This window comes from Microplitis mediator, chromosome 9 (assembly GCF_029852145.1).
Source record: "Microplitis mediator isolate UGA2020A chromosome 9, iyMicMedi2.1, whole genome shotgun sequence".
NCBI classification, from domain to species: domain Eukaryota; kingdom Metazoa; phylum Arthropoda; class Insecta; order Hymenoptera; family Braconidae; genus Microplitis; species Microplitis mediator.
Window position 1 is genome coordinate 19,492,842 of NC_079977.1, and position 12,321 is coordinate 19,505,162.

Below are 12,321 nucleotides of genomic sequence, written 5' to 3' on the forward strand. Positions count from 1 at the left end.
ATCATAAGAAAAAGGTCGAGACAAAATTTTTCTAAATTTTTTGGTTTTGTTTTTAAGGTCTACGGGGCCGGGAAAAATTTTTTTAAAAAAACCAATTCATGACTCGCTTAGGAAATTTATTCAGCTACAATCTGCATTTCTTTTTTCTTCGTAAATCAATTTGCTGCTGAGATATCAGCCTTCAAATGAAAAAGGATCCACTCTTAAAAATATGGCGATTGGTGCATTGGATTCAGAATTTAATTCTGAGAAATGGGAATTTTTTAATTTATCCGCCATTAAAAATTTCATTTGTTATAAACAAAAAACGAAGAGACAAAAAGGGAGTCTCCGTTTTGTAGCTATTACTTAAAAAATATTAAAGATATCTGAAATTTAAAAAAAGATTCTAAAAGATGAGAAAATTTTAGTTAAGTAAGTCTCGACTCCTCGAGTTGTAGCTCCATTATTTATAATTTTAATTTAACGCCGCAAAGCAAAGTATGCAACACAAAACTCAAGTCTTCGAAAAATTTGTTAATTAACAATTAAATAACGTAAACAAAAATCTAGCTAAAAAATTATTCTTTTGCGGGGCTATATTCCTTTAAGTGTCTAGATGACACTATAATTTATTTAGATTTTTAAATTAATATTGAATGTTATAAAAAAATTATTTTGTGTTGCATACTTTGCTTTGCGGCGACGCCTAGGCACCGAAACGGCCGCGCGGAGCCCAACTTTCAACGTTTAATTAAAATAATAAATAATGGAGCTACAACTCGGGGAGTCAAGACTTATTTTACTAAAATTTTCTCCTCTTTTAGAATCTTTTTTTTAAATTTCAGATATCTTTAATATTTTTGAAGTTATAGCTACAAAACGGAGACTCCCTATTCGTCTCTTCGTTTTTTGTTTGTAACAAATGCAATTTGTAATGGCGGATAAATAAAAAAATACCCATTTCCCAGAATTAAATTCTGAATCCAATTCACCAACCGCCATATTTTTAAGAGTGTCTTAACGATTTTTCGCAGAAAACTCACTTCTCGACTAGACTATTTGTCTATCTGACATTTTTAAGGGGGATAGCCACTGTGAGATTTAAAAAAAAAAAATTTTTTTTTTTTTTATTAAATCAAAGTGTATATTCTTAAATAATCTGAATTTTGTTGCTTAAAATTAATTATATTAAATTTTCAATTAATTGCGAATAACTTACGACTTGTGAGAAATATCAAAAATTTTCTCTGAGATAAGTTGTAGGAAATAAAAGGCTCTATAAAAATGTCCTCTAAAATTTTCGGATAAAGTTAATGGTTGCGTCAAAAAATTTAAAAAATGTAGAAATTTATCGTCAATATAACTTAAACTTTGAATAACTTTTGAAGAAATAAAAATATCGAAAAATTATAAGAGACCTTTTTTGTAGAGCGTCAAATTTCCTGCAAGAATATGTCTTGAACATTTGAAAGTATTGGTCCTACCGAGAGCTACAAAATTCCAAAGCTTGAAAAATAAATTTTCCCATGTTATTTAAACGGGAACTAGAAAATTGCGATGCGGCAGTTGTTAATATTAATATTAAGAGCTCAAACTTTCACAGTTTTTTTTTTCGTCATTTCCAACAATATTTTCGATATAATGCAGAAAAAAAAAATCGGACCGAAACCGATAACTTCCCGAATTTTTGAAAATTTACAATTTTCTTAGCGGGAAGTTAAAAATTAGTCGATTTTTTTGAATCAGTCTAGTGTCTATGTTCAAAAATATGTATCTAGAGTTTTATATGAAAATTCCGAATATTTTCCAAGTTATAGTCATTTTTGTGACAGTGCGTCAACTGACCGTTGCATCGACTAAAAACTTTAAACGCGTTTTTCTCGAAACTACTTTTTTTGAACTGGTGGCATCTGTAATTTGCATAAATATGAACCGATTCGCAACTTTTTTTTATGCCGTATTCGTCTATTCAGGAGCTAAAGTTGCACGTGAATTTTGAAAATTTTGATTTTTAAGATTTTTTAGGGCTGTTTGAATCCAAAAAAATGAGAAAAAAAAAACGAAAAAATTTTTAATATGTCGCCATTTTTTTTCAAATCCAAATTTTCAAAATCCCCTACGTGGAACGATAACCACATGCATACACATTACAACGCCGTTTGGTTTTTTTGTTTCTGATAATCCGTTTTTGAGTTAGAGATGACACCGTGGTGGGGAAAATTTTTTTGTTGCTCCACAAAAATGTTTATAACGTTATAACAACATAATATTTTTTGATGAAAATTTAGGAGAATTATCTTCAATGTATACATTATAAAACAAAAAAAAAACCCGATCCCCAAATTTCTTTATTATTCCAGTCAAAAAAATTCCCGAAAATCATCTATTTTTTCGATCCTCACAGTGGCTATCTCCCTTAATATTTATATTTTAACAAAGTTCAATAGTTTGTATTTTTTAAATAAATAAATGCATGCCTTTAAACTTAATTATTTTCACAGTCATTCAATTTTTCATGCTTAGTGAATTATTTTACTAAAAAAATATGATATCATTAAAATGATTGCAAAAGTTATAATTTTACTAGATGTTTTCTATTTACACTCTGTATTAAAATAATTTTTTTTCTCTCAATTATTTTTGAGTCATATTATAATCGTATTGAAATTTTTCAACTTCGGCTATCGGTAATCTAGAATTTTGGGTTAATCGGTAAAAAAAATTTCCTACTTAGCCTATATCAACGTGTCGCATTGAATCGCATTGATTCGGATTGACAAGACGGCCATTCCAAAAACAGGATTGAATCGGATAGAAAACTGAATGCGATTCAATGCGATCCCGTTTGCTGGGATACTTATATAAATGATTATAAATTTACTGTTTTATAAAAAAATCAATTACTACTATTGAAACATCGTTTTTAAAAATGTTTTTTTTCAAACGTTTATGTTCAAATTCAATATTTCTTTAATAACTCTTCAATCCTCTATATAATTTTAGTTATTTTCAATGATAATTTTATAGATCACTTCAATTCGTTGTGATTTAATAATAATGAAGACATGTTAGATTACATTTACAAGTAAATAATAACTTTTAAATTAATTTTAAAATTATTATGATCATTCTTCTGCATACCGGTCGTTCACTGGTGGGTGGTCACAGACCGGACTAGTTACCCTATATATATAGAGAGAGATTGACTTACTTGTGTCTTGCATGAGCTTTGTTGCTTTCTCGATGTTATTTTGTTTTTTTTTTTAGATTCAACTTGTACATTAACTACCGCATTTCTTCAACTTAAATGAATTTTTTTTATTTTATTTCACACGTATTAAGTGGCTACCAGCCTACACTAATTTGAACCTGATTTTAATTTATTATTATTAGGTGGCTACCAGCCTACACTAATTTGAAGCTGATTAAAACATTATTATTAGGTGGCTAACAGCCTACGCTAAGTTTTTATTTTATTTTAAAATTGTGACCACTTACTCGAGAATCTTCCACATACTAACACTAATCTAACTTAGGTATAAGTTTGCGGGTGTATAAGATGTGACTCTACCTGATGAGAGTAGTGGGGGTCGTGCCGTAACTGCGTACATATATCTTCGTTGTTCTCTAGCCCCACTATTCCAGCTGGTCTATGGGGGTGCGATTGACGTCACTCTGACGTCAGAGGTATGAGTCCCAAGTACCTGAAACTACGAGCCTGGGCTATGAGGATTGTCACTGCTTACAATATATTCTATTTTAACAATCCTCAAAAATAATATTTTTACCTACATGTTCAAATCTGTTATACTTGGTTTAAAATTTTATTTAAATATTTTGGTATAATTATGATTCTAGTAATGGATATATATGCAAGTTCAGATTTAAACTCTGTACTTTTTATGTTTCTTTTGCTATTTAAATTTGTTATTTTAACATTTAAAATGGTCGTGTTAAAATTTTAGTTTTATAATTTTTGTATTTGTTACTTGAACTTAATATTCCAAATTATAGTAAGTAAATTTTATTTTTCATATGGCGTTCAGTAAAAGTTGGAAATATCTGGTTTGGTTTTATTATCCGAAAGAAACTTCTATCGCCAAAGAGTGACTCACGCTTAATATACTTAAAATAGTTGCCGAAGTGAGGTAAAACAAATTTTTCGATCGTAAAGCACACTCTGATGCTTCGCATCATGAGTCGTGCAATATTTCTATTACTATTTGCTAAGGCCCGGTTGCATGCAACCTCATAGCGTGTCGGCTGCACTACAACCTTGAACAGGTTTTAACTATCCCCTTTAATTACTTTTGAAGTACTTTTAACCGACTGGCAAACAAATATGTTCGTATAAAATAATTTTAAAATAATATTTGGAAGAGAATTAATAAAAGAATATGTTCAAATTTTCAGACATAACATTAATATTTCTTCTTCATTACGGTCACATTTTTTTTCAACAATAATAAAGCATTGTATTATGTATTATGAGTTGATATTCGAAATGTTTAAAAGGGGGGGGGGGTAGGGTTTTAAAATTATTATTTTTTTATTTTTTTTCTGAATGAACAATCCTACCAAAAACAGATTCTCTGTATAAAATCGTGCCAAGTACACGTTTAAAATTTTTTACAATTAAAACAAGATTCTTTTTACAAAAAAATGAATCAAATCGAAAAAATACCAAGTACCTAATATAATTCGAAATCATGGAAAACATTTTCATAGAATTGAACAAAAAATTGAAAAAAAAAAATTTCAATGTACTTGGTGTGCGTTACTAAATTTATTCAAGCAAAATTTTTAGAATTGATTTCGCATATAAATTATTTTCCAATAAAATTGAATGATATTCTTTTTTTCCAGTTTGTAGGCACACCAAGTACATTGAAATTTTTTTTTTTTTCAATTTTTTGTTCAATTCTATGAAAATGTTTTCCATGATTTCGAATTATATTAAGTACTTGGTATTTTTTCGATTTGATTCATTTTTTTGTAAAAAGAATCTTGTTTTAATTGTAAAAAATTTTAAACGTGTACTTGGCGCGATTTTATACAGAGAATCTGTTTTTGGTAGGATTTGACTTTTTTTTGTCGTGTTGATTGAGAATGATTTTAATCTACACTATTAGAAATCGAGTTATAATTTAAGACACGTAGTGTTTAATATTGTTAGAAAACATTTAAGCTAAGAATTGAACCATTTAATTATTTTTAATAGGAATAAAAATTTAATTAATATTTAATTTTTTTGTTAAATGAAATATTAATGACTTTCAGCTTGAAAATAAAAAGTAATTTTTCAAATTTTAAATGTCCCGAACGAGCGCGCGAGCAGCTTCGTCATACATCGTCACACTTCGGGAAGTTTCGGCGTCGGGACAGCTGATGGATAAAAAATAACATCGAGTTGACGAGAAAATTAATTAACATTTAAATAATTTACAAATTACAGCTCGTAGGAACTTAAATGAGGGCTCATTTTATTCATTATTTTTTTTTCTTCAAGTTTTATGAAGGGTTTTTTTATCCATGTGCTATAGTTTGTTAGATATTTGCGTTAAACCGGAATTTTGACCATTTTGTTATAAAAAAACATATTTGCGACGCACTTTTTAGGTGGATTTTTTCGATTGTCGTAGTTTTAGCATATTCTGAATCATTCTGTGGAAAAATTAGTCGGCCAGGAATTATCACCAGCAAGAGTTACTTTTTGGACCTAACTCGACTGGACTATGTGGAGCGTTGTCACAAAGGATCTAATTGTCTTCTGCCATTTTGTTATATGGTTAAAGAGCTTGTAAAATATCTAAATTCCCCGCCAAGATCACCAAAAAGTTATAAATTACTGGGTCTTGAGCTAACGCCTTTACCGGAATACCTTCAGCGGGATAGAAGATTATCTGAAGTGAACTCTCAAAGGCAAGCGATGGATCTTCCAGTACCAGTGTTTCAAGATGCGAATTTTAATGTAAAGGTTGAATTTTTATTCGCTCCTGATTCATCGCTGGGTGATTCTTGTTTTGATCACAAATTTACTGGCTTATTCAGAGAATCAATTTAAAACGAATAAGAAAAAGACAAAATTTTAAATAGATTTTAATGCTTCTGAATAATTTGGAATCACCCTTCGTATGGGTCATTAACATGACCAACCATTTTGTATCGTTTTTCTTAATCAGGAATTATTCTTGTGCCCTTTGTTGGTGCTTAAATAATGTTTACCACCGATTGTTTTACAAAATATTGACAAATAAATGTGTGTCAAATCAGACAATAATTAAAAAAATTTTTAAATTAATTCTTTATCTGTAATTATAGAAATTTGTTATTGTAATAATGTAAATACAATTTTAAGTAGCAACTGTAACGGTTAATAATGTAATTTTAGTTAAATAAATCTTCAAAATATTATTTACTTGTTATTTTGAATTCTCGCTTCATTTAAAAATTAATGGTTGCCCGCATGAAAAAACTTCATATGTGAAAACATATATGATAAAATATATCATAAAGGTAAAAGGGCGCACAAATTTTATTTTTTCATTGCCAATAGATTAGTAAACATTTTCTACGCTTGAAAATCAAACATTGTTTTCCCAAAGCTAAAAGGGCGTATGTCTTTAATTATGCACCCTTTCAGCTTTAGGAATTTGAAAACTTTGTGACCAAAAACTAAAAAGGCGTATAAATTTTTTTCTGAAAAATTTACTAAAAAACTTATCTGAAGTCTAAAAATAAAAAAAAAAAAATGCTGCAGTCAAAAAGGTGTATTCTAACATCTGTCCTTTTAATATCAAAATTGAAAATATGCTTAGAAAAATCACAAGGTAAGCGTGATTGTATTAATATTTTTTGTTATGGAATTGATTATTACAGTTTATAAAATCATTTTGAAATTCTTATACCAACCCGTGTGAAAAAAAATGTTCGAAGCTCGAACATCGAAACGTGACACAATTTTGCATATTTTTCGAACATTCAATGATTTTAGTTTTTCGTTCAGAAAATTTTTTATGAAATATTATTTGTATTTTTTTTTCGGACATGTAGTTTTTCAAATATTTGAATTCTTTCAATCTAGATAAGTAAGAAAATTTTTATAATTTTTAATTTCTGAGATTTTGAAAGTTTCACTTAAAAATCTTACTAAAATTTTTAAACAAACTTTGAGCATTTTTCGCATATTTTTTACACAGATTTCGCATATAAAAGTACTGGTTTTTGAGTCAATTTTTTCTCAAAACACTAAGGAAACTTTTCGAACAAATTTCGTACATGAAATTTCTATGATTTTGTGTCTATTTTTTCTCAAAATACTATGGAAACTTCATGTACGATATTTGTTCGTAGAATAATCGAAAAGTTTCCTTAGTATTTCGAGAAAAAATAGACTCGAATTCCAAGAAACTTTATGTAAGAAATGTGTTCGAAAAATATTCGAAATTTGTTCGAAAAGTTCCCTTAGTGTTTTGAAAAAATATGGATTCAAAATCAGAGAAATTTCATGTACGAAATCTGTTCGAAATTTGTTCGAAAAGTTTCCTTAGTGTTTTGAGAAAAAATTGACTCAAAAACAAGTACTTTTATATGCGAAATCTGTTTGAAAAATATGCGAAAAATGTTTAAAGTTTTAAAATTTCGTTTTCTTTGTTGACCAGTTCAGGTATACTACTGTTTATAATTTTTGCTCCGCCTATATTAAATACAGAATATCTTTGAGATATCCTAGGAAGATCCTGTAGCAAATTTCATAATTTTCCGAGCATGCTACCGGTCACTAGACAGAAAAAACTTAGAAAATTTTGTTTTTTTTGTTAACCTGTTCAGGTAAACTATTGTTTATAATTTTTGCTCCGCGGATATTAAATGCAAGATATCTTTGTGTTACCTAAAAGAGTTCATGTGTCTTGAGTTCTGTCATAATTCGATCAAATTCATGTATATTTCGACGAATTTTTGAAACAAAAAATTTTATTCTCTGGACAAGAAGGCCCCTTTCCAAAAAATGATAAATTAATTTTTTTTATTTTTTTTTTATCATAAAAACAACAGTAAAAATAACTGCTAAATTTTTCACGAATAATCAGTTTTACGTCGTTTATTAATTCCAATTAAACTAAAAGGATTCAGATAGTAGTTTTTATAAAGGTTCTTGTGATGAAAAATACAAAGATTAAAAAAAAAGTTAGACCGATTAATGGTGTCTATCGAGAGTTGTCGTGTTTACGAAGTTTTATACGTAACAATTGACAGCACTGGTTTCTTGAGTTAAAATAATTTATTTTAAACGAATAAAATAATGAATCGATTTAATTTTGGGTTCAAATTGTTCCTTAATAAATTCTCTATATGCTAGTATACAATTTTATCTATCTTGGTTGAAAAAAAATAGTGTAGAAAGATTTTTATGTGAGTAAAATCGTCAAATAAAAAAAACCGTCCATAAAGCACCCTCAGCGCTATCGCGCTTGAGGTGTGCGATTTAATTAATTTACGCTGTAGTACAGTTTTTAGAAAAATTTTCACGAAGATTAACAGACTGAGCTTCAATTTCTTGAGGACTTTTTATATGCAGTCTACAGACACTAATTGCCGGCTCTCCACCACTTATGATTCCTCCAACAACAGCAATTTGGTCACGACGAAGTCGAAGACCACACATTCCTCGGAATGGATCAGTAGTTAAATATTTGAGTTTGAGTGCTTCTACTGCTTCAGCATTTGCCTGAAAAAAAAATCACTATAAAACATCTATTTGAAAATAAGCGTTCTTACGATAACTATTTTTTATATAATTTAATTGTTAATTACTCTGTAAGTTTCTAGTATATCAACGTGGTATATATTAGTAGTACTTGTTAGTACTGTCGTTTTTTGAATATCCGTAACTTTTATTTTAATAACTGAAATAAAATTATTTTTAATTTATTTTAAATATTTATATGAAATAAACATATGTATATTAGACTGGGCCAAAAAAATCGACTATTGCACGACTCATGATGCGAAGCATCTGAGATGTGCTTTATGATCGAAAAATTTAATTCGCCTCACTTCGGCAACTATTTCAATTATTATACTCTTGTTAGTTTACGGAATTGCGATATGTTGCATACTATTTTGAAGATAATTTAATGGATATTAGTTTCATACTTTTCAAAAATTTATTTAGTTCAATAAAAAAGGAAAAAACATCAAAATAGTCTAAAAAAATTTCCTGTCCGTCAAGTATGAAACCCGTAGACACAATAACTTACGAAAAAATGCAGTAATTGAATCAAATTTTTTTTTTTTTAATTCTTTGAAAGATTTGTAGATCCCCTATTGCTACTGGCTAGGTAATTCAGTGTCGTTTAATAACAATTAATAAAAGAATAAAAAGGCTGTATAACTATATCTATTAGGGTGATCCAAAAAATAACAATTTTTTTTTTTTTCTTCCAAACAGGTTCAAAAGTTTCATTTAGATAAAAAAAGACGCCTGTGAAAATTAGAGCTCTTAATTTTAACATTAAGAGGTTCCTCATCGCACTTTTCTATTTTCCATAAGAATAACATGGGAAAAATTTTTTTTACGTCTTCTGATTTTTATAAGTAGCTAACGATGCGTCATAGGAATAATTGGCAGGCATATTTTTGTAGGGAATTGAATGCTCTACAAAAAAAGATTCCTATCATTTTTTGAGGAATCTATTTGTTTAAAAGTTATTTGAGGTTGAAGACGAATTCATATTAAATTTTGAGATTTTCTACTTTTCCGGCGAAACTATCAGACTTATTACAAAATACCATTGGACCTTTTTTGTAAACAATTTTATTCCCTAAAAGTTAATTTGAATAAAGTTTTTTCGAATTCCGCATTGTTTTCTAGTTATTTTTATTTTAATGTGATGCTCATAAAAAAATAGTCTTCTGATCGATTTTAAGAGCTTGACATTAAAATAAAAATAACTAGAAAACAATGCGGAATTCGAAAAAACTTTATTAGAAATAACTTTTAGGGAATAAAATTGTCTACAAAAAAGGTCTGATGATATTTTGTAATAAGTCTGATAGTTTCACCGGAAAAGTAGAAAATCTCAAAATTTAATATGAATTCGACTTCAACCTCAAATAACTTTTGAACAAATAGATTCCTCAAAAAATGATAAGAATCTTTTTTTGTAGAGCATTCAATTCCCGACAAAAATATGCCTGCCATTTATTCCTATGACGCATCGTTAGCTACTTATAAAAATCAGAAGACGTAAAAAAAATTTTTCCCATGTTATTCTTATGGGAAATAGAAAAGTGCGATGAGGAACCTCTTAATGTTAATATTAAGAGCTCTAATTTTCACAGGCGTCTTTTTTTATCTAAATGAAACTTTTGAACCTGTTTGGAAGAAAAAAAAAAAAGTTTGTTATTTTTTGGATCACCCTAATATCTATATATATCGATGTAAAATTAACATGGATGCCGATATATATATATCTATACATTATACGTACATTTATCCCACCAGGGGCGCTTGCGAATTACCATCCTAGTGTAGCTGTTTTTTTTTTTTTTGCTAATTGGTAAGCCTGAATTGTTTCAGTTCAATTTTTTTTTATTTACATATATTTTTTTTGCTTTTGTTATTAATCGAGATATTTTGAGTAGGTTCTTTCATAATTATATAAAAAATACTAATATAATTTAAAAAAAAAAAAAAAAAAATATTTAAGGAAAGAAAATTTTATATATTTTAAATTTATTTGTGCTTCCCGCCATTTTTTTATGATTATTTTATTATTTCATAATAAATGAGCATTATGAGTCGCGCACTTTTGGATTTTCCAAATTTTTTTTTTTTTTTACCGATACTGTGAAAATATAATTTGGGATGACAAAAAAAAATTATTGTGAAAATTTGAGCCCTTAATATTGAAATTAAGAGGTGTATCATCGCAATTTTTGATTTTTTTTAATGAGCGGGTTTTTGTCTCATAACTCTCAAACCATCAAGGTAAACGAAATCGACTTAGACATATTTTTTGAAGGAAATTTGATACTCTACAAAAAAGGTCAGATTGAAATTTTTCGTCAGATGATCCGTTTCCTTATAATCGTGCTTTGAACATTGGTATGATTTTAAAATTTGATTGTTCAACTTTTGAATTTTGTAATATATGTAAAAATGAGTTTCCGGATAAAGCCAACCAATGTTCTTAAAGGAAATTGAATGCTCTACAAAAAAGGTCTCTTAACAATTTTCGCTAAATTCACTCCTTCAAAAGTTATTCAAGGTTGAAGTTAAGTAAAACGACTTTAATAATCTTGAATAACTTTTTAAGGAGTGAATTTAGCGAAAATTGTTAAGAGACCTTTTTTGTAGAGCATTCAATTTCCTTGTAGAATATCGATTGGCTTTCTCCGGAAACTTATTTTTACATATATTACAAAATTCCAAAGTTGAACAATCAAATTTTAAAATCATACTAATGTTCAAAGCATGACTATAAGGAAATGGTTCAACTGACGAAAAATTTTAATCTAACCTTTTTTGTAGTGCATCAAATTTCCTTTAAAAAATGTATCTAAGTCGATTTGGATTATCTCGATGGTTTGAGAGTTATGAGACAAAAACCCGCTCATTAAAAAAAAAATCAAAAATTGCGATGATACACCTCTTAATTTCAATATTAAGGGCTCAAATTTTCACAACAATTTTTTTTTGTCATCCCAAATAATATTTTCACAGTATCGGTAAAAAAAAAAAATAGTCGATTTTTTTGGCCCAGTCTAATATATATGATAAATACCAAAGTCAGATTTGCAAAACTTAGTTTGAAGTGGAAAGGTAGCACAACTGCACCCGTTGGTGTTATCAATCGTCAATGAACCCAAAATAAATAATATCAAGATTCGTTTCATCTAAACATTATAAAAATATATATGATTTAAAAATTTGACTATAATATATCATTATTTTTCTTACTTTCAATGATTTGAAAATCTTCAACAGATGATTTCTTATAGAATGACTCTATGAAGTCAGTATAGATTAACTTTGAATAATGATCACTATTGGAAATAACGTCTTTATATATATTTTCCCCGTTCATTCATATTCGTGATAATTTCTGTTTTTTTTTTTACTTTTTTAAATATAGTCGAATAAGGAAATGTGGGAAGACATGAGGTCAATGTTAAATAGATAAATATATATTTATCTATTCACGATTTTTTTAAATTGCAGTGAAAACAATTCCGAATTATTTAAAATTTTTTGATTTTTTTGGCGGGAAGTCAAAAATTCATGTAAGGAACAGTATGTAAATTTATAAGAATCCGTGTGACACATAAAATATA

General features: G+C 28.2%; 1 protein-coding gene across 1 annotated transcript; it reads right to left on the reverse strand.

Annotated features, from left to right (window-relative positions):
* Window positions 1–6,322: 6,322 nt before the first annotated feature.
* Window positions 6,323–12,058, reverse strand: LOC130674414 (tissue inhibitor of metalloproteinase-like). The gene is made up of 4 exons (XM_057479738.1): window positions 11,948–12,058; window positions 11,772–11,883; window positions 8,797–8,888; window positions 6,323–8,710 (listed from the first exon to the last, which is right to left on the reverse strand). Exons 2-4 carry the CDS (start codon window positions 11,881–11,883, stop codon window positions 8,477–8,479), a joined length of 438 nt encoding a protein of 145 aa, XP_057335721.1. The 5' UTR covers window positions 11,948–12,058; the 3' UTR covers window positions 6,323–8,476.
* Window positions 12,059–12,321: the final 263 nt, after the last annotated feature.

Excerpts from the sequence above, each read along its gene's own strand:
- LOC130674414 (XM_057479738.1), bottom strand. The coding sequence starts at position 11,883 with ATGAAACGAATCTTGATATTATTTATTTTGGGTTCATTGACGATTGAT. Across the intron at positions 8,889-11,771 it reads GTTTTGCAAATCTGACTTTG|TTATTAAAATAAAAGTTACG; the intron begins GTATTTATCATA and ends ATTTTATTTCAG. Across the intron at positions 8,711-8,796 it reads ATATACTAGAAACTTACAGA|GCAAATGCTGAAGCAGTAGA; the intron begins GTAATTAACAAT and ends TTTTTTTTTCAG.